We start from the raw sequence: 27,568 nt of genomic DNA, 5'->3' as shown, positions 1-27,568 counted from the left end.
GTTCATCAATCTCTCTATAGGGAGAGTAATTTCAATTAAAATTGAAGAATTGCAGAGCAGGATGCTGAGTCAGTATAACACATGTTAGACCATCGGTCAAAGACAAAGTTACTTCCTATTTTAAATTTATTTATCTTTAATTAATTTACTTTTGTCTGCATTTATGTTTCCTATCTGCTAAGACATATATCATGAAATGACATAAATCCATTTTGGACAAATCTGTGTGCATTTGCAGTGTTGTAAATTTCATAAAACGGTCAACATTTTTAACACGTTTTGATAATTCTGAGTTATATATGGTTCTGCTCTCCTACAGCATCTGTATCTGGAGGGCAACCTGCTTCAGGAGTTGCCAGGTGAATTGTTTGAGCATCTGCCACAGCTGGTGTGGTTGGACTTGAGAAAAAATAGACTGCAGAAGCTACCTGCGAGAATTGGAACTCACAGGTATGGATCCAGGACTCAAAAACTGATTGATCCTACATGTCCCAAGGGGCATGTTGGCCCAAATTCGTAGGATCTTTGTATAAATGTCATGGAGAGGAATCCCTTTCCCATCCTCCAGTTCCTTATCCTATGTTGAATGCCAGGAGAGGAATAATTTGCATAGCTTGGGGGAATATGCAACAACAGTGTTTGTCTTAAATTACCAACAGCAATGTGGAAGTGACTCAATGCTGCCTTCATGACTGAATTGGTACTAAAATATTTGACCTTCTTCAATTCTCATGGTTTGGTGCAAATGGGGTTCTTTCCCGGGAAAATGCTTAGGTCCTTGTTACAGTCATTAATGGGACTCTAACGGTAAGATATAAGAGCAGAATTAGGCCATTCAGCCTAATGCATCTGCTACACCATTCAATCATGGCTGATATATTTCTCAGTTCTCCTGCCTTTCCCTTTAACCCTTGATCCTCTTACTAATCGTGAACCTATTCAAACTCTGTCTTAAATACACTCCATGACTTGGTCTCCACAGCCTTCTGCAGCAGATTAACTACCCTCTGGCTATAGATTTTTTTTCCTTTATTCATTCACAGGATGAGAGCATTGCAGGCTAGGCAGCATTTATTGCCCATCCCAGAGTCAACCACATTGCTGTGGGTCTTGAGTTACATGTAGGCCAGACCAGGTAAGGATGACAGTTTCCTTCACTAAAGTACATTAGTGAACCAGATAGGTTTTTCCTGACAATTGACAATGGATTCATGGTCATCATTCAGTTCTTAATTCCAGATTTTTTATTGAATTCTGATTCCACCATCTGCCATGGCGGGTTTCGAACCCGGGTGCCCAGAATGCTATCTAGCTCACTTGATTAACAGTCCAATGATAATACCACTCAGCCGTCATCTCCCCATTCCTCCTCATCTCAGTTCTAAAGGGGCAACCCTTCACTCTGAGGCTCTGCCCTCAGGTCCTTGTCTCTCCTACTAGTGGAAACATCTCCACGTCCACTATACTCCAGACCTCTCTGCAAGTTTAAGTCAGATTCTTGCTCATTATTCTAAATTCATCAAGTACAGATCCAGAGTCCTCAACTGCTCCTCATATAACAAATCATTCAACCTCATAACACATACTTGTAAATCTCCTCTGGTCCCCTCAAATGCCATTAACATCCTCCCAGAAATATGGTGCCCAAAACTGCTCACAATATTCCAAATGTGTTCTGACCAGAGCCTTTTAGACACTCAAAAATACATCTCTGCTCTTGTACTCTTGCCGTCTTTAAATGAATGCTAACATTGCATTTAAAAACCAAAAGAACTGCGGATGCTGTAAATCAGGAATAAAAACAAAGTTGCTGGAAAATCTCAGCAGGTCTGGCAGCATCTATGGAGGAGAAAACAGAGTTAACGTTTCAGGTCCGGTGACCCTTCCTCAAACCCATGGTTTGGACAAGCCATCCAAGCTGACTTTTCATTACAGTGTGAAAAGGGTATAGTGGGTGAAGGTGATATCACCCTCCGTAAACTGTGTTCTTTAACTTAAATAGGGGATTTTGAAACTGGTGTTACAAAGTTGTGCAGAGTACTCATGAATCGAAAAAAATGTGTGTGGTCCCTCAAAGAGATTATGTTTTGTCTGTGCTTGGAAGTTTGCAAGCATTCTACACAGAGCCCCAACATTGAAACAAATGCATCAAAAGGCCTTGCAGTTGTCAGGAAAAACAGCAGTCCTGTTTTGATGTTTTGGCACTTAGTTTGAATTTAGCCAATTAATTTAAGTCAGGCCCTAGATGCCAAAAGCCAAGTGAATTTAAATTTAATGGTGTGACCAACTGGAACTAATCCTAGCGTAATAAATGGACAGGCTATCACGGGTATAAAAAAGAGGGCATTTGGAAAATGAAGATAGAGCTAACTCCTAAGAGACAACACCTTTTAGTTTGCAGAGAAAGCACCATCTCATTTATTAAACATACCACAGCACTTCTAGCTAAGAGTCCTTATAGAGAAAACATCCCTGACAGCAGAATCAATGGAAGGAAGACATTTGTGGCTTGAGATCAACAGAAGAAAGGCTGGAGAAGGCAGAGTGTTCCAGAAGAAATAGTCTGTGCGAGTTTGGAGAGATTAAGTTTTAATTGTGTTTATATAAGTGGGATTTGTGTTTATTTGACTAGCATTCCTCTAGAATTTAGGCCAGTTAGGGAGTAGTTCGTAGTCTGGGGGGAATTGTTTGGTTTGTTCGTAAGTCTGGTAATTTGGTTGCTGTTAGAATTACACAAGTAAATTGTTACTTGTTATTTAAAAAGTGGATATCATGGATTTCTTTCTTTTAACCACTCTTTTAACGGATTACGTGGGGAAAAGTGAGCTTCCCTGGGTGTTTTGCGGTTAATTATCAGAAGGGATCCTCTATTCCCCACCATAACACATTGGGGCTTGTGTTTCGGTTTATCAGAGGGCTTTGACTTACCCCTTCTCCGTAGCACTGGGAGCCAAAACAATTGCATGGGGAAGAGGAAAAGAAAATCAAGGCTAAGATAATAGATTATAGATTGCTGCAAAATTTGCTTTAACTTTATAGACTTTAGAGTTATTTAAGAGGTATGATATGTTAGAAATTAATTTTTCTGACTGAATAAAGACAATAAAGAAATTTTATTTTTCAGATGTCTTAGAACACTTTTGTTGGAGACAAACCCTCTCATAGAGTTACCACTTGAACTAGGTAGGGATTATTACATAATTGTTTAGGGTAAAACATTAATTTTAATAGTCACGAATTTCATTACGTGGGTAAAGAAAACTTTTGCTAAAATATTTCTGTTCATGGCAATTACTTTATAAAACCAGCAAAAATAAATATTTTTTCTGCAGAATTTATGACATTAAATTCATGTTGCTTTTACTTTTTTTCAGGAAATGTATTATCCCTTAAAGCACTTAATCTGAGGAATTGTCCACTGCAGTTTCCACCTTTGGATATAGTACATTTAGGCACCCAAATTATTCTTTCATTTCTCCGACAGCAGGCTGCTCAGTTTGTTTCTGAAAATCAAAATCAAGAAACAGGTGGGGATCTGAAAATATACTTATGACTTTGAATTGTTAGAATTTAAATTGTGATTTTTATTTTGTACCTTCCAGCATTACTGTATTGTTGTATGTTTCTAGTGCATGATCATGTTAATCTTTTGAATGCCACTTTTACTTCCTCAGAGGTTGTCAGAACATATAAAAAGAGATTGCAGTTCAGAAGGTAACCCATATTTCTTTAATAATGATAGAACATAAGCAATAGAACTGTAAGGATATTGTTGGGGGCTAGATAGAATACATCTATCTCCCCATGCTTCCAGCAGAGGACCAGTGAATTAACTGTGGACACCGAATCAAGGTGGTTTGTAGAAAGGCCAGAGGAGTCATAGGAAAACCATTTTCACCAAGATAGTGATGGTGGCTGGAATTCACAACCCGTTTTGGTAGTGGAGGCAGAAACCCTCACTAGTTTCTTTTCAAAGGTATCTGGATCTATACTTGAATTGCTGTAGTCTGCAAGACCATGGACTAGGTAGTGGAAAATGGATTGGAATGGATGGCTATTTTTTGTTTTGCAGTTGGTACAGACACAGGCGATAGAATGGCCTGCTTTTGTGCTACAGCTTTCTACGGTTCCACAAAACAGCAGGTAGGGTTACTTGTCTAGAGAGCTGGATATGTGATATGTGCAATGCTTTCAAACAAGGACAGTCCAGAGAGATGATTTAATTCTGGGAGTTGGAGATCATGAACCCTGAAAGTTTCTGAAATTCAATTTAATTCATCAGATCAAAGAAGAAATTGGAAATGAGTAATCGTTAATCTGAAACAAGAACAAAAACAGAAGTTGCTGCGAAAGCTCAGCAGGTCTGGCAGCATTTGTAAAGAAAAAATCAGAGATAACATTTCGGGTCCGGTAACCCAAACGTTGATTTGGGGACAACCTAGAGAAGGCTATGTTGCTATAGAGATAGGTGGAGCTTAGGGAAGTTCTCTGGTTTCAATTTATTTGGGTATTTATGTGAAATTTCAGTTTAGAACTCGTGTGTTATGAAGCTCAGCTAAGAGATGGCCGATATAAATACTAATTAGATAGACCCATTCTGTAAGACCCATTAATGTTAATCATTAACATTGATCATGAAGAATGTAGATCATAGCATCATAGAAGCATTACAGTGCTAAGGAAAGCCATCATGTCTGTACCAGCTCATTACCAGCTCATAATTGAGCACTGTTACCCTATCTTGCTTTGTCCCCAGACCTTTGCACATTATTTTTATCCATCTAATCATCCAATGCTGTCTTAAATGACTTAGTTGAACCTGCCCCAACCACACTCCTAGGCAATGCATTCCATATACTAAACTACTTGTTGATTGAAAAAAAATTTCCTCACTTCACTCTTGCAGGTCACATTAAAAATTTAGCTGAGGTTCAAACATGGTTTGAATTTTTTGTGAGGGAACAGAAGCTGAAACAAACGCCTAATTTGCTCCTAATGGATGTGTCTGCTGTCATATGATAGTAAATAGATATTTCTAAGAATACCTTAATTCTACAGGAGACTCTGACATACTATTGACAAGTCCTTACAGATGTAAAGAACTTTGTGATTGTTGAGTACTATAGAAGAATTATTGAATAAGTAAGAAATATTACGTGAGTCTATAACATACATATTTCTTAAGTTAATAGTGCTGGTTTAGTTCAAAATTTTATTAATATACGATAACTTTTTAAAAATTAGAAATGAAATCTTATGGTGTCATCCTTTTGGCTTAAGCAGTGAATTCAGCTTTCTGTGTAAGTGTTAACAAAATGTTCAATGAAGTCCTTGTGTCCATAATGAAGTCCCTGTAAATTACCGTTATTTTGGGAGGAAGTTTGGTGAAATCAGAGCTTATTGTGTTGCATACTAAGTAAAGACCAAAAGAACTGCAGATGCTCTAAACCAGGAACAAAAACAAAGTTGCTGGAAAAGCTCAGCAGATCTGGCAGCATCTGTGAAGGAGAAAACAGAATTAACATTTCAGGTCCGATGACTAATGATCTCTAACTCCCAGAATTAAACCATCTCTGAACTGTCCAGTTCTGAAGAAGGGTCACTGGACCTGAAACGTTAACTACGTTTTCTCCTTCACAGATGCTGCCAGACCTGCTGAGCTTTTCCAAAACCTTTGTTTCTGCTGCTTATTGTGTTGCATATTACATAGGAGCATGGAAATATGTCCAATATTCCCTTTATCAGACATCAGTCTGATCCACTTACCAAATTCTTCAATCCTTTTCCATTTGGAACCAAGACTAGTTCTATTTCAATTCATAGCACTCTGTTTCAAAAGGTTTGAGACATGTATGACCATAAGCCCATAAGATACAGGAGCATCCTACTGAGTCTGCTCTGCCATTCAATTATGGCTGAAATGTTTCTCAACCCCATTCTCCTGCCTTCTCCCCATAACTTTTAATCTCCTTATCCTTTAATGTGATGGAGCAATACATTGTGTGTTGTCAAAGAATCTTCAATGCTTTTATTCATTTCCTGTGATTTATCCTATCTGGAGTTTTCAGAATACATTGTCATAACAAATACGTATCAAAATTGGTTAGCCTTTTGAGAAATGCAGTTAACATTCATTTATACAAGCACATTTCCTTGCATCAGCTATTTTTGTGATAAAATACATCACCACCAAGAAAAATGATACATTTACAATTAAAAGGTTGTACAAATTAGACGCAATAGCTGATGGTCTCCACAAGTAACAAGAACCAATAAAATAATTTAAGATTATTTTTTATTTAATTAGCTACTCATTTTAAAAGGGAAGCATGAGGTTCTGAGATAGCAAGGTGTGGAGCTGGATGAACACAGCAGGCCAAGCAACATTTTAGGAGCAGGAAAGCTGAAGATGTGGAGCTGTCTGAGCACAGCTGCTCGGCCTGCAGCGTTCATCCAGCTCCACACCTTGTTATCTTGGATTCTCCAGCATCTGCAGTTCCTATTATCTCTAGCATGAGGTTCTGAATTTTTACATAATCCATAAGCTAAAAAGGAATGATCTGTACGTTAACCAATAGAGTGATTAAGTCGTCAATTATATTATGGCTCAAAGGGAGACTATTCAGCCCATTGATTCCATGTTGGCTCCTGTAGATCGGTCCTTTGGCACTCTTGCCCAGAATTTTGAATCTGCGTCCCTTAGTCTTTATGGCTTCAACCAATGGGAAGATGTTTTTTCTTTGTCTCCCTTTATCTGAGCCTATCATAGTCTTGCAAATCTCTATCAAATCTCTCCATAATCTCCTTTGCTCCAAGGAGAACTGCCCCAACACTTCAGATCTAACTTTGTAACTAAAAGCCTCCAACCTAGAATCATTTTGGTGAATCTCCTGTACACTCTTTCAAGGGCCTTCATATCTTTCCTAAATTGTGGTGACCAGAACTGTGTGCAGTACTCTAGTGACAGCCTACCCAGAACCCTATGAAAGTTCAATACAACTTCCCTGCTTCTGCACACGAAAATAAAAAGAAAATGCTGAAATACTCGACTAGTGAAGTGAAGTCATAGTCATCATCAAAGGGTGAAGTTTGTAATGCATTTATTTTAAAATTTTAAAATATTTCATTAAAACCTTGTGGTTGGGAAGGTAATTGTTAAGCAAGTGGAGCAATGTCTGTGACATGTTTTTTTTTTAACAAGGGAGAATCGTTGCATTTTTCTTTCCATTTAGACTTTGTAGATGTCAAAGGCTTCAGAAACAACATAGAACATTTTTATTGTTGTCTCTTTTATTTTTTTCTCTACAGATCCAATTCATCCCATTAAAATGGTAAAGCAGCCCCTTAAGATAATAACGATAAAAGATTCACTGGAGAATTGCTCTGTAAAGCAGAGTGAAGAAAAGCTTCAAAAAGCAATAGAACCTCTAATGACAGTGCAGGGCTGTACATTTTGTTGCAAGCCACTACCCAAGCCTGTGCTCTGCGGCAAAACGAATATGAACAGAAATAATTTTTCACAAAGGTGCAGCAAGTTTTATTCTGTAGCATAGCAGTTGTTTGAATGCTGTAACGGTAAATTAATTCCTGAAATGGAAATGACAAGAAAATGTGAACGGAGGGATAGGTTTTATAACTTGTCAAGTGTAGGCCATATATAAACGAATACCATTGAGATGTAGAAATAGAATGAGAATCATAGAATCCCAACCGTGTGGAAACAGGCCATTCAGCCCATAGGGTCCACACCAACCATTTGAGGAGTATTCCACTCAGACCAATCCCCCCTACCCTATAATCCTGCATTTGCCATGTCTAATCCCACTAACCTGCACATCCCTGTATACTACAGGCAATTCAACATGGCCAATCCATCCAGCCTGCACGTCTTTGGACTGTGGGAGGAAACTGGTACACCTGGAGGGAACCCACACAGACACAGAAATATGCAAACTCCACACAGATAGTCACCCGAGGGTGGAATCAAACTAGGATGCCTGGTGCTCTGAGGCAGCAGTGCTAACCACGGAGCCACTTTGCCACCCTGTGAGTTACAATATACTGCAAACTCACTCACATTACTGCTTGGCCTACTGTGTTCATCCAGCTCCACACTTTGTTATCTCACATTACAATCTAACCAGTTGAGGATGGGCTAGCAGGCGGGGTGAGTCCCATAAAATAGCAAATGAAGGCAGAAGGTGGTATACCCATCATTTTCCAATCAAGCAGCCATTTACAGGCTAGAAGAGGGTGGATGATGGCCCTTTTGCCCAGATGACATTTGAGTTTTTTCTGTGACCATGTAACACCACCATCCGTCAGCCACTGGCATTTTACCAGTGGCAGGTAGCCATTTGTCTGTGTGTGTGACAAGCCCCCAGGTAAACTGCGACAGCCTCTCAGTGGATTTGGGGTGGGACATCATGGAGGGGCTGGCTCGTTGGTGCCAGTTGCTGCCCCTGCAACTTCAGCTCAGCAACCTCTGTCTTGCCAACCATCCCCGACTCCCTCCCAGCCCCATGCTTCTGACCCTGCTCGACTTACTGGCCCTGACATCCACAATCGTCACCTGAACTCCCTCAGGGGGTGGTGTATTTTCGTGTGAACCTCTTCCTCCAACTGGAGTCCCAGCACTTCTTGGGGAGCACCGCTAAGTTTCTGATTGGCTGACAGACCTCTGGTGGGGCTATCTGTCCTGAAGGTGACTAATTAGTTGTCTGATGCCCTGTAAAAACAGCAGAGGGTCCTGACAATGAGAGGTGATTACCTAGTGATATTATCGATGGACTGTTAACCCAGGGGCCTGGACAACGTTCTGTGGACCTGGGTTCAAATCCCACCACTGCAGATTGTGGAATTTGAACTCAATTTACAAAAAGAATCTGGAGTTAAGAGCCAGTGATGACCATGTCAATAAAAACCCCATCTGGTTCACTAATATCCTTTTTGGGAAGGAAACTGCTATCTTTACTGGTGTAGTCTAAATGTGACTCCAGAGCCACAGCAATTGTTTGACTGGTAACAAAGTGTGAAGCTGGATGAACACAGCAGGCCAAGCAGCATCTCAGGAGCACAAAAGCTTTGTATTTGTTATCTTGGATTCTCCAGCATCTACAGTTCCCATTATCACTGAAACAATTGTTTGACTGGTAACTGCTCTCTGGGCAATTAGAGATGGGTAATTAATGTTGCCGAGCCAGTGACACCCTCATCCCATAAAAATTAATTTAAAAAAAACAATCATAAAACAGCTGAAGTGAGGTCGCCCCAGCTTTCCAGCCCTTTGTCAGGACCTCACCACCACACTAAGATTTGTGTGACTCCACACCTTCTTTGTTCTGATCCTGATTCTCATTCATTTGTTGTACCTGACATTTTTACCACAAGGTGACCTGTCATTGACCCACAGTTCTGGGAAAGAAAGTACCCTGGGGAATTACCATGCATTATTTAATTGATTTTGCTAAATTGGATAGATTTTGTGTCTTATGATACATAGTGCGTAACATTAAGCAAAGCAGAGAAAACTGCAAAAATTAAAGCGCAGCTATGAGCTGCTGGCCTGCCTCAGCAGATGACTCACCTTCTAGCAGAAAGCAAAGGCCCGAGATCTGTGCTTTTCACAGCAATAACTTACCAGATCTCTTTCAATAACCCACCAGATCACTTTTGCCATGAAAATGAGCGCCACATGTATCTTCACGTAGGGGGTGTCATCTGGAAAGCTGTGGAATGAGTTCCTAACAGCTTTCTTGTTAAGGATAACAGTCAGCTAGAGTGCTTTCATTTATGAAGGGAATCTGTCAGTTCCAAGCCTAAGCCAGTCATCAGCTACCCAACCCTTACTCCCTCTTCCTCTCCATCATATTCACCCATATTTGACTGATTGCCTGTTAGAGACAAGTTATGCATCTGATCCCATCTGAATACTATGGCAATGTCAGAACAGATCACAAATTTGGAGAAGCTTTAGGTTCTGGACATTTCAATTATTCGGGTTTTCCGTCAAAGATATTTCTCCTTTTTAATTAGTTATTTTTTACCTTGAAATATTCGCTCAGGGCATGAGAGCATCACCAGCTAGGCCAGTACTTATTGGTCATCCCGAATTGCCCAGAGGGCAGGTAAGACCTTGCTCTGGGTCTGGAGTCACATGTAGGCCAGACCAGGTAAGGATGGCATTATCCTTCCGTAAAGGGCAATAAGGAGCCATGTAGGATTATCCTAACAATTGACAATAGGTGTGTGATCATCACGAGTACTTAATTCTAGATTTTTATCGAATTCAAATTCTACCATCTGGCGTGGCCTGATTCAAACCCAGGTTCCCAGAACATTATCTGGGTCTCTAGATTAACAGTCCAGTGATAATATCACTAGGCCATTGCCTACCCAAAATGTCAGACAGGATAAGACCAATTGATCCATCTGGCTTACACAGTGCAGTCATTTCACAAGATGCTGTTTTATGCAACATAATACCAGAACAAATACAAAAGTTAAGGCAGCTGTCTAATCTCCCAAATGTTTCCTCATGGTTCTGGTGGATTAAACATTAGAACTCAAGAGGTACTAAACTCTGAGTTTGCATCATGTTTAACACAGTAGCAGAGAGACTCTACTTGTCTCTGAAGGTGATTTTCTGGGAATCTTTCAAACATGAGTCTTTTTGTTCAAACTCCTTCTTTCCTGATGCTTGAGTGTTTGCTTTAAAATCTATATATTCCTGCATTGATGGGTAACAGTAGCATTTCGGTTCCCATTTAAAGAGTTATAAAGAAAGATGTAGGGGAGGTGATAGCCTAGTGGTATTAACACTGGACTGTTAACGTAGAGACCCAAGTAATGTTCTGGGGACCCAAGTTTGAATACTGCCGTTGAAGAAGGTGGAATTTGAATTCAATAAAAAAAAGTCTGGAATTAAGAGTCTAGTAATAACCATGAGTTTTATTGTTGATGTCAGGAAAACTCATCTGATTCATTAATGTCCTTTAAGGAAGGAAATTACTGTCCTTACTTGGTCAGGCCTATACGTGACTCCAGACAACAGCAATGTGGTTAACTGTTAGCTGCCCTTTGGAAAATTAGGGTTGGGCAATAAATGCCACCCTAGCCAGCAACGCCTTCATCCCATGAATGAATTTAAAAAAATAAAAACAGCTATGAATAGGTTATAAATTTGGTGTACACTAATACTTAGGCGTTTCATTCCCTGCAATGGGCTATCAATCCACTACAGCCCATTTTACCCTGTCGTAGAAATTTCACACTCGGTGTGTTCAAAATCGTATCTGGTTCCCTTTGTTCAACTTGACTTAATGAATATTTGTTCAAAAAATATTTCAGACACAGCAATGACAGAAAGCAAGACTTTGAAATAAAAGCAAAGATCAAGGGTCAAAACGGCACTTTACAACAGAGGAGAAAAGTTGCAGGAAAAATGTTTCCAGTCCTACCTAAATTAGTGGAAGACCAAAATTATCCACAGAAAATACAAAGGTAAACAGATTGATATCCGTGGCCTTTTTGCATGCAGTCTGTAGGAGCAGGCAGCCGTAAGAATTAGCCCCTTGTGCATAGTCTTAAAATAATATTATTTGCTCATGTCATGTATGTGAGCGAGTTCTAATTTGAGATTTGCTGAGTTTGTGGTCTGCTTTGGGTTGTATGTTTCCTCATTGTGGTCATGTTGAAATCTTTCAGTGCTTATTGGTCACCAGGGATGGTGAGCAATGGAAAACACCAAGTAGATTATTTCTCAAGATCTGTTTACCCATCCGGTGTGATTCTCAGAAACTGTGTTTTACACTGTTTGATGTTTCCATGATTCTCACTGAACTAACAGTAAACAGTCAGGAGGACCCCTGCAGAAAGTCAACATTCCTGTCAACACTTAGAACAGAATGATTTTTCATTGAGTCCTGGGGCAGATAAGATTTCCACCTAAGCCAGAGTTTTCAAAGCCCTTTTTAAAAAGAATTGTTGCAGGATGTTGACCACACCACCTTGGAGGTATTTGTCACCTGATCTCCAAATGCCCTGAACTCCTGCAGTTATTGCTGTGACAGTTCTTTACCGATGGTGTCAGCTAGCAAACTCCAAGGAAAAGCGACAGTGACAATGAGGCACAGTGATACCGTGGTGCTCTCTGCATTCGGGGCGGCTTCAAAATAGGTGGAGGCCATTAGGACAGTGTCATTCACCAAAATCAGTGTGCACACCTCATTTTTGATCAGTAGGAAAAGAAAATACCCAGCCAGCATTTTAGGGGTGAAAGTGATGTTGAATGACAAATTGCAAAGAAAGCCATAAATTAGTACACCTTCCCTGTGGAATTCAAGTCTGTATTCAATGTTTATGCCCCTGAAGCTTTCAGCCTGCCCAAATGATAGCCTCAAAAGTAAATTTTGCATACTGGTTTGGTACCTTCATGTCAGGGAGTACTGAGCTTTTTGACGATGTCATCTGATTTTTGCATGAGGCAGGAACTGTGCTACCAAAGTTGGCAGAGCTTTGACTGATCTGTGGCCTTCCTTCGGAGATAGCGGTCATTCCTTGGACAACATCGAGCAGCAGTGGAGGCACAGCCAAAGGACTTGTTTGATGTGTTGATGTTGTTTACCCAATGATTCAGAATTAATGCATGGCGTGAGCCATGGCTCATCATCCAGTACATCTAAACTCAGACAAGGCGAGGTAACTCGATATTTGAAAGTTACTGCATATTTGATGTCATGTGTTAATTATGAGTTTTATATGCTTTTGATCAAAGGAAGAAGAAAGAATTGAAGAATCCGAATATACAGCGTGATAAGGAAGAATTTGAGCAACTACCATTGGTGAATATTCAAGTAAAATAGTAACCATATACTACATCATGTTCTCTTTGAGTTCTTTGAGTCTGGAGTTAAGCAGAAAATTTTTATTTGTGGCCATTTCAAATAACTTAAAGGAGCAGAATTCTGTCAGAGAAAGCAACTCATGGCAGAAACAATGAACTCAATAGTACTGGAAAAGTAACTTGCAAATTGGCAGCACACCCACAGGACTAAGAGATAAACCGAGATTTGCAATCTCCTGGGTTTATCGTCAATTTTTGCCACTTTGGATGCTTTACTCAGGAGGGTGAAGGAGATGGGTAGCATGTCTTGTGGGGCATGCTACATGATTTCCCCACTCCTATAAAATCTGTCCCTTGAGTAATTCAGTGACATTTTATTATGACATGAACTGTCTGATAGTTGGTGAAAAGGGCAACTTGTAACTGAATTCCATCAGGATTCTAGAGATAGTGGGAGCTGCCAATGCTGGAGTCAAAGAAAACCGTGTGGAGCTGGAAGAACACAGTAGGCCAGGCAGTTGCCTCCAGCTCCACACTGTGTTACCTCCATCAGGATTCTATATGCCTTCATGAATTGGACAATGTGGCTTCAGGCAGCCACTTAGAAGGCAGTCATCAGGAAAATGGCTGTGAGGTTGCTGCTGTGGGCAAGTACAGGCTTGACATCCTATTGCCAGCATCTAGAAGCCTGGGGGTGAAATTGAGGGATTAGTAACACAAGTAGGCAATATTTCATCTCAAACCAGACCAGCAATTAATAATAGAACATAAAACAGTACAGCACAGGAAAGGGTCCTTCGGCCCATGATGTTGTGCCGAGCATGACGCCAAATGAAACTAATCCTCTCTGCCTGCCCTTGGTCCATATCCGTCCATTCCTTGCATACTCATGTGGTTATCTAAGAGTCCCTTAAATACTCTTATCACACCTACTTACACCATCATCCCTGGCAATGCATTCCAGGCTCCTGCCACTCTGTAAAAATATAACTTGCCCCTCACATCTCCTTTGAACTTTCCCCTTCTCACCTTAAATGCATGCCCCCTAGTATCAGACATTTCAACTCTGGGAAAAAGCTACTGACTGTCGACCCTAACTATGCATCTCATAATTTTCTCAAGTCTCCTGTTAGCCTCCATCGCTCAAGAGAAAACAACCCAAGATTTTGTAGCCTTTCCTTATAGCTTGTACCCTCCAATCCAGGCAGCATCGTGGTAAATAGGTGATCTGTACCTTGACCACACGTACCCACCTTTGGTTCAAATCCCTAACCCAGCAAAAATTTATTGATCTCTGTCATTGTTCAACATTGGCATATATTTGGGGAAGAGAGCTCAAGATTTCCCCTGCCCTTTGTGTGAAAAAGAACGATTCCTATCATCTGGCTCTTCATTTAAGATCAGGTCTCATTCTAGCTTTCTTCATCACAGAAGAAGCTAGGGTTATTTTACCTTAACACTCTGCTCAGGTCACTGGAGGGCAATACCAGTTTTACACCTGGCTCTATAATGTTGCAATGAGAAAACTGTAAGGCTGTGAAATCAGTGCTGCACCAAATCAATAAATTTGTTCTTTTCTGATTGTTTATTCACTGTATAGCAAAAGAATGAAGACAAATTGAAGTCTGATATGGAAGAAAATATTCAGAAAAACCCTGACGAAGAAAAAGTAAAAGAACCGAAGTAAGATTAGAAATTTTTCAAAGACGGTTCAAACTGTAATCACAATTTCTGTGATACAGATAGACAATAGACAATAGGTGCAGGAGTAGGCCATTCGGCCCTTCAAACCGGCACCACCATTCATCATGATCATGGCCGATCATCCTCAATACAATATAATATATAATATCAATCCACAATAGATATCCTCATATAAAACGTTCCATTGAATATTTGAGTCATCAATCAGTCGAAAATGTTGCTAATAATTCCTGTGCTACCCAACCCTACTGAATTCTCCCAGGCCTTAGCAGTGAGATTTACAGGATACCTCCTGGATTAAAGGAGGCCTGCAGCATTCCCGGGATAGGAGCAAATTACTGCAGATTCCAGAATCTGTGCTGAAAATACACCTGATAATGCATTACAGACTCCTACCACTCTGTGTAAAAAAAAAACTTGCCTTTCATATCTCTTTGAATTTTCTCCCCTCATCTTAAATGCATACCTCCCAGTATGAGGCATTTCAACTCTGGGAAAAAAATTCTGATTAGCAACTGTATCTACACTTCTCATAATTTTATCAAGTCTCCCCTCAGTCTGCACCTCTCAGTAGAAAAAAACCTGGGTTTTTCTAGCCTCTCCTTATAGCTCATACCCTTGAATCCAGGCAGCATGCTGGTAAATAGGTGACCTGTATCCTGACATCAGCTCTGATGAAGAGTCATCTAGACTTGAAATGTTGGCTTGCTCTCTCTCTCTCTCTTTGGATGCTGCCTGACCTAGTGTGATCTCCAGCATTTGCTGTTTTCAGCATTCCTAAGATGATTGTATATGACTTCCTGTTCTTTCAGGTGGATTTGAGCTGGATTGCAGTTTGATTGACTGTCTCCCTTATCGCTGGTGTACCTGCACATCTGCTTGAATCCATCAGTAAGCCATATCAATATGTAAAGAGATGTTCTGCGATGTAGCTAAGCCCCAACTGCTTTTGTAGGAATGTACCAGGTGCCTGCCATGTTTACTAGGTCCTGTTTCTGCATGAGTTACAGTTGTAGATAGCCTACTTGGTAAGTTTTAATATGTTTTTATGAGACTGGGAGCAGTGCGAGACTCAAAACTTAGGCAGACCACAGTTAGTGATCATCCAGTGAGCCTGCCAAAGACTACATGCAAGGAAACTCCACCTTAGATTTTGTCAGTATTTTCTATTTGATAAAAAGGGGAAAGACAACATTTTTTTAGAAGCCTAATCCATGGTTTATTTAGATAGGGGAAACATAGTAGTTCAAGTGAAAGTCAGAGCAAAATGTTCAATTGTATATAATCCTTCGTATGCTCAAAGCAGCGAATAATTAGCCTTGAAGTGCAGGCACTGTTATTATGTAGTCAGATACAGCAATTCGACTATAGCAAAGCCTCACAGAAGGTAAAATTAAGTGTATTAAAAATTAATCTTCAAATGGTATCATGGAATCTTTCACATTTACTTTAAAAGGTCAATATTTTCCAATGAATAACAGTCCCAGTTCACTTTAGTCACCTCTTCTTCAAAATTCACACACTTTATTCAGTCAAATGAAAGAGGTGTAACTCATGTTTAAGTTTATCCATGTAACACTTACATATGTGCTTGCTTCTCGACTGAACTATTCCAACACACGCACTTGGCTGTCTCCCATGTGCCACCCTCCAGAAACTTAAAAGTCATCCAGAACTCTGCTGTTCTTGTCATAACTTCCATTTAAACCCCATTCACCAATCACCCCTGTGCTCACTGATTTATTTTCCTCCCAATTAAGCAATTCATTGATTTTAAAATTTTCTGCATGACTAGCCCCTCTCTATCTTAGGAATCTCCTCCATCCCCAGAAACTTCAATTCATGAGCTTTAGCCACATTATTGATGTTCCTTCCATTTTGGCTTCTTGAAAATTCCGGACTTCAACATTGGTTGGCTGACCTGCCTAAGGTCTAAGGGCTTTCCTTTACAAAACCTCGCAACCTTTCTAGCTTGCTGGGTTTTTTTTAAATACTACCTCCTTAACTAGCTTTTAGTCATCTGCATTCATATTGTATAATGTTGCTCCATATCCTATTCAAAAGAATATTATTATATTATAATATATATTATATTATTCTTATTAATATTCCTGGAAAATATAGGGTGCTTGTGATAAAGGGATATGGAGTGATTGTAATGAGGTCAGCCAGGTGGACCTCATAGAATATGAGTTCCCTGATTGGGGCTGTTAACCTGGTCCTGTTAACCAGACATTCTGACACTCAGAGCTAACTCTGAGGGATGTGGATCAGTGTCAAGGACTTTCCATGTGTAAATAAAGGGTGACATGGGAATGAGATACTGGCCTCTGTGGAGTTGTTTCAGTGGTGACAAGAGAAAAGCACCCTCTTAAAGAAATTTGCTCTCAACAGTCATCTTTGAATAGGGTGAGCATTTCTGGCATCACACCATTATTTGGGAAGCTTGACTCGTTCGATCCTGCCATCAAAGACTTGGCTGAATATGTGGAAATAAAGCATTACTTTTTACAGACAAATGACATTGGGGCAGATGAAAAGCCAGCAGTAATTCTCCTGACAGCTTGTGGACCCACAGCTTTTTTGGTTATTAGGAGCCTAACTTTCCCTGGGGCACCAGATACTAAAACCTTTCACGAATTGACAGATTTAATTAAGGAATATTACGAGCCCAAGCCTCCTCTAATTCTGAGTTGCTATCAGTTTTACTCAGCAGTTTGAAAGCCGGGGGGTGGTTTTTGCTGCTTTTTGGTAGATGAACAGCTTTTCATTTGAAAACAAGTCTTCTTATGCCCATTAAAACTGTAAGCATAAATCCTAGCTCCTAAAACACACTGGTTAAATCTCAAAACTTCAAAATTATATCAAATCACAAGATAACTGATTCCCATGGGAAAGCCCTAGGGGTGGTAACTGGGGACCATATAAGAAAAGGTTTCTTTCCCCCTTTTGCACAGCACCCAACTTTATTTTTATTCATTCATGGGGTGTGGATGCTCAATACTATATGCATCAAGGACTTAGGCAGAGCATAAATACACCCAAATAGAGAAGGAAGGTTTGGCGGTCATGTTTGGAGTCAGGAAGTTCCACAAATACCTTTAAGAACATAAATGTTTAATAATAACCGACCACAAACCCCTGCCAAGTATATTTAAAATAGGACAAGGCAGTGCCACTCATAGCTTCAGGCCAAATTCAGTGGTGGGCTCTAATATTAAGTGCATATAAATACAAGTTGGAACACTGTCCAGGAGGCCAAGTAGCAAATGCAGGTGTATCGAGCTGCCTGCTGCTGGTAGACACACCACCGGTGGTACTGCCACTCGAAGAGTCTGCAATGGTTTTAAATTTTCTGGACACGCATCCAGCCACAGCTGACAATATCTGAAAGATCCGGCCCTGGCAAAACTGAACCAGCTGGTGGTGATAAGGAAACCAAAGGACCGAAACAACCAGAATTGAAACCTTTCAGGACCAGGAGAGACCAAATCGGTAGAGGTCGGCATATTATCATGTGGAGCAAGAGTGATTGTCCTGAGCAAAGGTCACTGCCAGATATCGGCCGAACTCCACCTGGAGTTTTCAAAATGTAGATATTGGCAAGAAATTATGTCTGGTGGCCAGGACTGGATGCAAACATAGCTGCATTGATGGGGCATTGCCCAGAGTGACAACAAGGTCAAAATTTACTGCCAGCAGCTGCCCCAAAATTGTGGGAATGGCCGGAAATCCTGGACTCAGTTGCATGTTGATTATGCAGGTTCTTTCATGGACTCAATGTTTTTAATCATTGTGGATGCCCACTCAAAGTGGCTGGACACGTATAGAGTTTATTCGTCAAATACAGGGACAATGATAGAAGAACTGCGTGCATCTTTTGAAGGTTGCATCACAGGTAGACAGGATGGGAAAGAAGGTGTTTGTCATGCTTGCCTTTGTTGCTCAGACCATTTAGATTGGGAGTTGGGATGTCATGTTGTGGTTGTAAAAGACATTGGTGAGGCTACTTTTTGAGTACTGTGCGCTGTTTTGGTTATCCTGCTATTGGGAAGTATATAATTAAAATTGGGAGGGTACAGAAAAGATCTACAAGGATATCACTGGGAGTGGAGGGTTTGAGTTCCAAGGAGGGGCTGGATAGACTGGGATTTTTTTTCACTGGGGCATAGGAGGTTGAGGAGTGACCTTTTCGAAACTTATAAAATCATGAGGGTCAGAGATCAGGTGACTCACAAAGGACTTTTCCCTCGAGTGGGAGAGTTCAAAACTAGAGGACATAATTTTAAGGTGAGAGGAGAAGGATTTAAAGGAGTCCTGAGGAGCAACTTTTTTCACTCAGAGGGTGGTTCATGTGGGGAATGAACTTCTAGAGGAGGTGGTAGATGCAGTTATAATGACAATTTTTAAAAGACATTTGAACATGAAACATGAAAAGGTACATGAAAAGGAAAGGTTTAGAGAGATATGGGCCAAATGCAGGCAAATGGGACTAATTTACTTGGGGAAACTTGGTAGGCATGGACGATTTGGAACAAAGCTTCTGTTATTGTGCTGTACGACTGTTTCACTCTAAATCAAACTAGTAGTAGGTCAACAGCAATGTAATGACACACAATTAAGGGGATGGTTCAGAATACTTGGTATTAATAAATTCGTATTACATTTTATGGCACACCATGGTTAACTAAATTATTTGGAACAAGCATTAACCTTAAGGAGAACAATACATAACTGTGCAAGATGAGTGGCAGGAGTTGTAAACCAGAGCAGACCCCGCTCAGAATATTTTAAGAAGGTAGACTAGACCCTATTTTTGTTTAATATTTTAAAGGCAAATCTGAATTGCCTGTTACAGATGCAATGCCACTGGTCAAATTACTCGACATCAAGGAAAACATACTCTATTTAAACACTGTAGTTAAAATACAACCAAAGATAGAGAATTTAGAATTACTTAATTCTATTGGAAACAACAGAATAATAGATACAGTAACCAAGATTAATTAACTGTTCCAATAGAGTAACATCCCATAAACGCACCCCTTGGCAAAAAAGGAAAATTCAGACACAGGTTCTCACATGCAGTCCTCCAATCCAGGAGGGAAAAAACAATCAAGAGAAAATTCAAAGTGAGTGGCAGCCAGGAGACATTCACTGAAGCTTCCAATCCTGTTGCGATCCCAATAGATTCTGATACTACTGAGAAACCAAAACCCAGAAATCCTAACTTGTGAGAGCTGGCCAACCCATTCAGGCTGCTAAAAAAAAAGCCCAAGTTCTCCCAAACTATTGACTCAGGTGGTGTTAACTAGATGACTCGGAGCCTCTTGTTCAATCTTGCACTTAAACCAGGACAAAATAACCTCTTAAAGGTACAGCATTGTCACATTGGTCAGATGATTGGTCAATAAATAATTAATGGTAGGGAATGACTGCAAGATTAATTAGGAGAAGAAAATTAGAGTATTAGCGGAGGCTAATTAGGAATGTAAAAATGGATAGTAAGGTGTGTCTACTGGTGTTTTAAAAGGAAAATAGTAAGTAAAATGAGTGATGGTCTTCTGGAAAGTGAGAATGGTGGGTTAATAGTCAATAGTAAGGTATTAGATGACTAAATTAACAACTAGTTTGCTTCTGTTTTCACTATAAAGTACGCAAGAAAATTCCAGTAATAGCCATGAGAGAGGAGGTTGAAGGAAGACGAGAAAGTTATGAAAATAATGAAGGAAATGGTACCAAGCAAATTGCTGCATCTGTGGATGGAAGGCTTTTGGGTCGATAAGACCATGAGACATAGGAGTGGAAGTAAGGCCATTCAGCCCATCAAGTCCACTCCACCATTTAAATCATGGCTGATGAGCATTTCAACTCCACTTCCCTGCACTCTCCCCGTAGCCCTTGGTTCCTTATGAGATCAAGAATTTGTCGATCTCTGCCTTGAAGGCATCCAACGTCCTGGCCTCCACTGCACTCCGTGGCAGTGAATTCCACAAGGCCACCACTCTCTGGCTGAAGAAATGTTGTCTCATTTCAGTTTTAAATTTACCCCCTCTAATTTTAAGGCTGTGCCCATGGGTCCTAGACTCCCCACCTAACGGAAACAACTTCCTAGCATCCACCCCTTCTAAGCCATACATTATCTTGTAAGTTTCTATTAGATCTCCCCTCAACCTTCTGAACTCTAATGAGTACAATTCCAGGATCCTTAGCCATTACATTAAACCTACCATTCCAGGGACCATCCGTGTGAATCTCTGCTGGACACGCTCCAGGGCTAGTATGTCTTTCCTGAGGTGTGGGGCCCAAAATTGGACACAGTATTCTAAATGGGGCCTAACTAGAGCTTTATAAAGCCTCAGAAGCACATTGCTGCTTTTATATTCCAACCCTCTTGAGATAAGCGACAACATTACATTCGCTTTCTTAATCACGGACTCTACCTGCAAGTTAACCTTTAGAGAATCCTGGACCAACACTCCCAGATCCCGTTGTACATCTGCTTTACTAATTTTCTCACCATTTAGAAAATAGTCCATGCCTGTATTCTTTTTTCCAAAGTGCAAAACTTCACATTTACTCACATTGAATTTCATCAGCCATTTTCTGGACCACTTTCCTAAACTGTCTAAATCTTTCTGCAGCTTTCCCACCTCCTCTGTACTACCTGCCTGTCCACCTATCTTCGTATCATTGGCAAACTGCGCCAGAATGCCCCCAGTCCCTTCATCCAGATCATTATTATACAAGGTGAACAGCTGCGGCCCCAACACTGAAACCTGAGGAACACCACTCGTCACCGGTTGCCATTCTGAAAAAGACCCTTTTATCCTAACTCTCTGCCTTCTGTCAGACAGCCAATCCTCAATCCAAGCCAGTAGCTCACCTTGAACACCATGGGCCCTCACCTTGCTCAGCAGCCTCCTGTGAGGCACTATATCAAAGGCCTTTTGGAAGTCTAGATAGATAACATCTACGGGGTTTCCCTGGTCTTACATACTTGTTACCTCTTCAAAGAATTCTAACAGGTTTGTCAGGCATGACCTCTCCTTATAAAATCCATGCTGCCCTGCACTTCCAGGAATTTAGAAATCTCATCCTTGACAATGGATTTAAGAATTTTACCAACTACCGAGGTTAGGCTAATCGGCCTATAATTTTCCATCTTGGATTTGGATTTCATCCAATTGGATTTCATCCTAGGTTTTTAAAGAGGTGGCTAGTGAGGTAGTGGATACGTTATTGTTAGTTTTCCAAAACACCTTTGATTCAGGAAAAGTTCCATCAGCAAATGTAACTTCTCAATTCAAAAAGAGAGGGAGGCAGAAAACTGGAAACTTTAAGGTATTTAGCTTGACATCTGTGATAGGGAGTGTGTTAGGACCAATCATTAAAAAGCTATAACTATGAACTTGAGGTAATCTGGAAGCGCCAGCGTGACTGTGTCAAGGGGATTTCCTCTTTAATCAATTTATTGAAGTTCTGTGAAGGGGTTACATACACTGCGGATTAAGGGAAGTCTGTAAATGTACTGTACTTGGTTTGCCAGAAGGCATTTGATAAGGTGCTATGTCAAAGGTTATGCGGAAAATAAAAGCTCATGTTTAGAGGGTAACATTTTGGTATGGATAGAAGATTGGCCGGCCAACTGGTCTTCGTTGATTATCAGGATGTTAAGAATGGAGTCCTGTATGGATCTGTACTTGGATCTCAACTTTTTACAATTTATATCAATGCTTTTGATAAGGCAAGCCAATGTTTGCTAACTAATTTTGCAGATGACACCAAAATAGGTCCAAAGGTATGTTGTGAAGAAGACATAAAGATTTAGCTTGAGTGAATGGGCAAAAATATGGCAGCAAGAACACGATGTGGGAACATATAGAGTCTTTCATTCTGGCAGGAAGATTGAACCTCAACCATTACTCTTTTTATCCTCTTTCCATTAACAGAGGCACTCCACCTTCACAGCCTCAGGTAGTCCTTTAATTTTCTTTAACTCTACTTCTTTGAACTCCTGTTTCTGTTCAATCTTGGCACTCTCCTCAGCATCTTCCCTCAGCACAGAGTCACACTTGCTGCCACTCCTCCACCCACCTCTGATCAGTTCACTCATTCCCCTTCCTCCAGTTATGCCATTACTCATCATCCTTGCAGTCCCATTCTCTCCATTCCTACAGTAATTATCTTTCTCAAGGCAGACTCCAAACCCCAACTTTCTCAGCACACACAAGTATAAACTGAGCCTCTGTTAAAAGTGACTGACTATTTCCTACAGGTTTTATTCATGTGACTTTGACTATGAGTGGCATGAAATAGATACTGTAAATCTGATGATCGTTTTCCTTCTAATTTTGTAGGATTTCTAGGAGGCAAGATTTTGAACTGAAACTGCAACATCGTATCCAACAGCATCAGCAGCTACGAAAGAAGAGAAAACGGGCAAAAAAAGCAGTCTCACTTGAGGATGCAAGTGCTGAAGTATAGGAATTTCCTTTTTTTAAAAAACTGTTTTCAATTTGTTTCATCCTTATGATGCAAGCTGGAATTTATTGCACATATGATTTGCCCTTATGAAGATATTAGATGCTATTGGTATGGTGTGTACATTTGATTTCTCTGTAGCAATCTGACATAAACTGAGTTACTGGCCCACCTCAGAGGTTCGGTAAAAGTCAGTTACTGAGATTCCGGAATCATTCATGGACTGGACTACATTGGTGAACTAGGATAACAAAGTGTGAAGCTGGATGAACACAGCAGGCCAAGCAGCATCTCAGGAGCTCCTGAGATGCTGCTTGGCCTGCTGTGTTCATCCAGCTTCACACTTTGTTATCTTGGATTCTCCAGCATCTGCAGTTCCCATTATCACTGATACAGTAGTGAACTTGATGGGTTTTACAACAGTCAGTTCATTTTATGATTACAATATTCATTAAGTGAACTTAAAGTTTTCCAATTGCCTTAGTGGGATCTGAAGTCTGGCGGGGATGAATTTTCAATGTGGCTGAGGCTCAGTACAGGCACAAACTAAACATCCAAGCCCCCGGGGCATTTTGCAATTTTCAAAGTATTGGCAGTGAGAGTTAATAGGAACTAACGTGGTTTCAATGAACAAACTGTTGAACTCCTATAGGAGCTTGCTAAGGGGTCAGTGTGTTTGGAAGTGGGATTTTTCAAACTTATCTGGGGAATCTTGAACATTCTGCTGAGCGTCATTGCACAGCTATCAGGTTCCCTGCACACTGAAAGATGAGGTCCTCTTATGACAGAAAGCCCTCAGGCAGTCTGCACAGGAATATGTGTGTTACCTTGTTTTTGGTCCAGTCACCATTGTTGCCAAACATTTATCCTCTTCTTATTCTGAGAGACTGCTTATTCTCTTTGGCAGGCCCTTTCATGACTGCCATCTGCCTTACACCAGGTTGCTTCTGCTTCCTGAGTAGCTCAGCGTTTAGCTCATTTCCTGCTCAATTTGCATTGCTGACATGGCATTGGGTCAGGACCTAGAACTGGACGCTGCCACGAATTTGAAGTAACATGACCGCTTTGCTACCGTCCCTGTTTTGTACATTCGTTCACAGGTTGAGGGCGTCATGGCTAGGCCAGCATTTATTGCCCATCCCTAACTACTCACCAAAATTACTGTGGGCCTGGAGTCACATGTTGGCCAGACCAGCTAAGGATAGCAGCTTTCTTCCCTAAGGACATTAATGAACCAAATGTGTTTTTTGACAATCGACAATGGAGTTATGGTCATCATTACTCACTTAATTGCAGATTTTTTTTCCAGTTGAAATCAAATTCCACCATTTGGAGTGGTGGAATTCAAACCTGGGTCCCTCTTTTATTCAAATTGTATGAAATATTGATCTGTAGTCCCAATTCTGTAGGTACTTTCAGTTTACTCAGCTCCCAAATAGCACCTAGGAAGGATGGGGCAAGTTTTCAGCTGGAGGTAGTGTAAAAGTAAAGAAAATACATAAGCAGAAAGCTGCTTGTAATAGGTCTAATTTACCTTTGGAGGCCTACGCTTAGGATTGCTGTACCAGGAGCCAGCTATCATTAAAACTGGACCTTGAGACAATCTGTGACGCACAAAATGAGTTTCTTGCTTTTGCTTGTAGCTGACTATGTAATTATGAAGTTGTGAGGTGAAAGAGTGTTGCTCTCATCTCCACACTTAATAATAACTTGCTGTCACCCATGATTGCTCACCACAACATCCCTATTGTCTGTGCTCTTGCCTTGCCATTTGTTGTCTCGCCCAATCATGTCAGGGAGCCTTGGCATTCATTTTAGATTAGATTAGATTCCCTACAGTGTGGAAACAAGCCCTTTGGCCCAAAAAGTCCACACTACCTCTTGAAGCATCCCACCCAGCCCCATCACCCCATAACCCACACATCCCTGAGCATTACAGGCAATTTTAGCACGGCCGATCCACCTACCTACACATCTTTGGACTGTGGGAGGAAACCGGAGCACCCGGAGGAAACCCATGCATACACGGGGAGAATGTGCAAACTTCGCATTGACAGTTAGCCGAGGCGGGAATCAAACCCGGGTCCCTGGCGCTGTGAGGCTGCAGGGCTAACCGCTGAGCCACTGTGATGCAGTACATGTAGTTTAGGGCCATTTTAATGCCCAGCCCTGTTGAGCCAAATGTAGGATATTTAGAATAACCTGTCAACAAAATAGGCTGAAAAGTGAATCTGCTAATCACAATCTGTGCTTTGTTTTTAAGACCTAACGTACGTTCTGGTCATAGGACAGATAATTTTAAGGGTAGGAAATTGATCTGATGTCTGGAGGGGAGAAATGAGCTGCCATCTGGTGACTCCTTCTGGAAATGCAGCAATGTTTGAATTACATGTAGCAAATAATTGTAATTAAAATCATTTGGCAGGTGTTATTTGTGAATAACATAGAACTGACCTGGTAGCATAGGTGTGTGTCATAAACCAATAATACTTGACAAGGTATGAGAACAAAGCAGTTCAAACATGTCAGTGTACTCTGAGAGCGAGTTATAAATGTTAGGTAAAAGTTATCAGCAAATCTTCTAAAAGCACCAGAAATTGCTAGTGTTGTTTTTCTTGAAGTTTAAATTGAAGTCTTAGTAATCACTAACTCTCAATGTATTATATTGGCACAGCAGTACTTGGTTGTGCGATATAAAGGAGGAAAGATTCCTTTAACTTTATAGTGAGAAGCATCATTGAACAATTACAATTGTATTCTCTCAACCTATAAATACTTGCACTAAAATTGCCAACTTCCTTTCCATGTACATAAACCTCAACATCTATGGTTTACTGGCAGCATCTGTTAGAAAAAAATGGTCCGTTGATAATGACAGCCTGTCATGTTCATATGTTAAAATCCAAATGGGAAGTCATGTTATAAATTTGCCTCAAGTTCAGGAATTCCATCATGATTTGTGTTTTATTATTTCTAGGTTGAGAATTTGAGGAAAGCACTGTCGAGGTTGAAAATGGAAAGGCAGAGTCCCATGGAGTATCGACTGTGTGCTTTCATTGGAGAATATCAGTCTTGATTATCTTGTCCTGTTTCTTCCTCACAAAGTGCTATGATGTTTTGAAAAGCAAATGTTGTAGTCTATGGATGATTATCTGAGATCAAGTTTCATCTCTATAAAGGTCAAAAATTCAATGTTTTACCAGTCAAATCCATTAAAAAGAGATTTTTTTCACAGTCTTATATTTACTATTCCTGTTCAGATTCATATATGGGTTGTTAAAAGCATATATAAAAGTTGAATGTGGTTTTTCTCTAGGAGTTTGTTGCCAGTGTCTTAATTTGCACCAGGTCCTCATTCCCCTACTGTTCTTGCTGTCCCTGATGTACATTGGCCTCCAGCCAAGCAACATCTTGATTCCAAAATTCTCATCCTTGTTTTCAAATCCCTTCATGGTCTGCCCCACTCTCCACCTATTTAATCCCCTCCAGCTCCACACCCCTCTTCAGATCTCAGCGCTCTTTCTAGTCTGTCATGCATCCCTGAGTTTAATTATTCCACTGTCAGTGCCCTCAATCATTTAGATACCAAGCTTTGGAATGCTCTCCTTACATTTCTGTACCTCGTTTTTCTTTAAAACAATCCACAAACCTTACCTCTGACCAATCTTTCAGTCATTTGCCACAGTAATGCCCATGTCTTCACTGTCATTTAGTTTTGTAAATGCTCCAATTAAATTCTTGGTGTTGTAGAAGATAATGGTTGTGAAAGAGCTTTCGTTGAAGTTGTATTAAGTTTCATCCAATCTAATGATGTCACACGGTTTTTAATGAAGAAAAGTCAGTCTACTGCAAGGTAAGGGACACAGTTGTGCCATTTCTGGCTCTTGATGGGCATTGTTTCAAAGACTAACTAATTAATGTAACTTGCCCTTATTGCTACCATACAATAAACTAGGCCTTGTTGTTAAAACAAGTGTCTCTTCTCATTATGTCTGATCAGGGGGTTATCCACTACCACTGCTACTTAGGTAGACCCTTAGACTCAGCACAGAAAGCAGGATTGCTGGCAATGTTCTACGCAAACTACAAGTTGCCAGTAGTCCGCATCACAGAATACAACATGGCAATAAATGCCTCAAGGTAATAATGATCAAATAATCTATTTGAATGAGTAGAAAATAAAATTCAGACAAAAAGTAAGATTACTACAATAAGCTCAATACCGCTTTAAGAAGTTGCAGACAATCACTCAGCAGCTGAAGTTGCATTACTGGATAAACAATCAATACTTAAGGAATCAGCAACAGATGCACTCTGGAAGAAACCTTTCCATCCTGATCTGATGAGCGCTACAGGAAATATGGAGTATGCTAGGAAGAGAGTAAGCACAAGCCACATTGGGAATTAACAGAGTCCATACAGAAATGGGATTTTTGGAAGCATTTTACAGCTCCGTAAGTGTAATTGGAAATCCAGTTGGACAAGGGATAAATAAGTGGCACAAAGTGGCACAAAGCACCAGGCTAGAAAGGATAA

At 40.5% G+C, this 27,568-nt stretch overlaps 1 protein-coding gene across 2 annotated transcripts in view; it reads left to right on the top strand.

The window, feature by feature from the left end:
- LOC125455682 (leucine-rich repeat-containing protein 27-like) overlaps positions 1–27,111 on the top strand; it is a 34,839-nt gene extending 7,728 nt beyond the window's left edge. The window contains exons 2-11 of one of the 2 annotated variants that reach the window (XR_009446673.1): positions 320–450; positions 3,125–3,183; positions 3,375–3,527; positions 7,309–7,525; positions 11,350–11,502; positions 12,776–12,842; positions 14,445–14,527; positions 22,909–23,029; positions 26,010–26,211; positions 27,033–27,111. Coding sequence is in view for 1 of the 2 variants with exons in the window: in XM_048537997.2 (XP_048393954.1) it covers positions 320–450; positions 3,125–3,183; positions 3,375–3,527; positions 7,309–7,525; positions 11,350–11,502; positions 12,776–12,842; positions 14,445–14,527; positions 22,909–23,029; positions 26,010–26,108 (1,083 nt within the window). In the remaining variant the exon portion in view is untranslated. Of the gene's footprint in view, positions 1–319; positions 451–3,124; positions 3,184–3,374; positions 3,528–7,308; positions 7,526–11,349; positions 11,503–12,775; positions 12,843–14,444; positions 14,528–22,908; positions 23,030–26,009; positions 26,985–27,032 lie in introns of those variants that run through there. The other variant, XM_048537997.2, reaches the window with a different exon arrangement.
- Positions 27,112–27,568: the final 457 nt, after the last annotated feature.

This window comes from Stegostoma tigrinum, chromosome 1 (assembly GCF_030684315.1).
Source record: "Stegostoma tigrinum isolate sSteTig4 chromosome 1, sSteTig4.hap1, whole genome shotgun sequence".
Taxonomy (NCBI): domain Eukaryota; kingdom Metazoa; phylum Chordata; class Chondrichthyes; order Orectolobiformes; family Stegostomatidae; genus Stegostoma; species Stegostoma tigrinum.
Note: the sequence above shows the minus strand (reverse complement) of the source record. Positions and strands in the feature narration are given on the sequence as shown.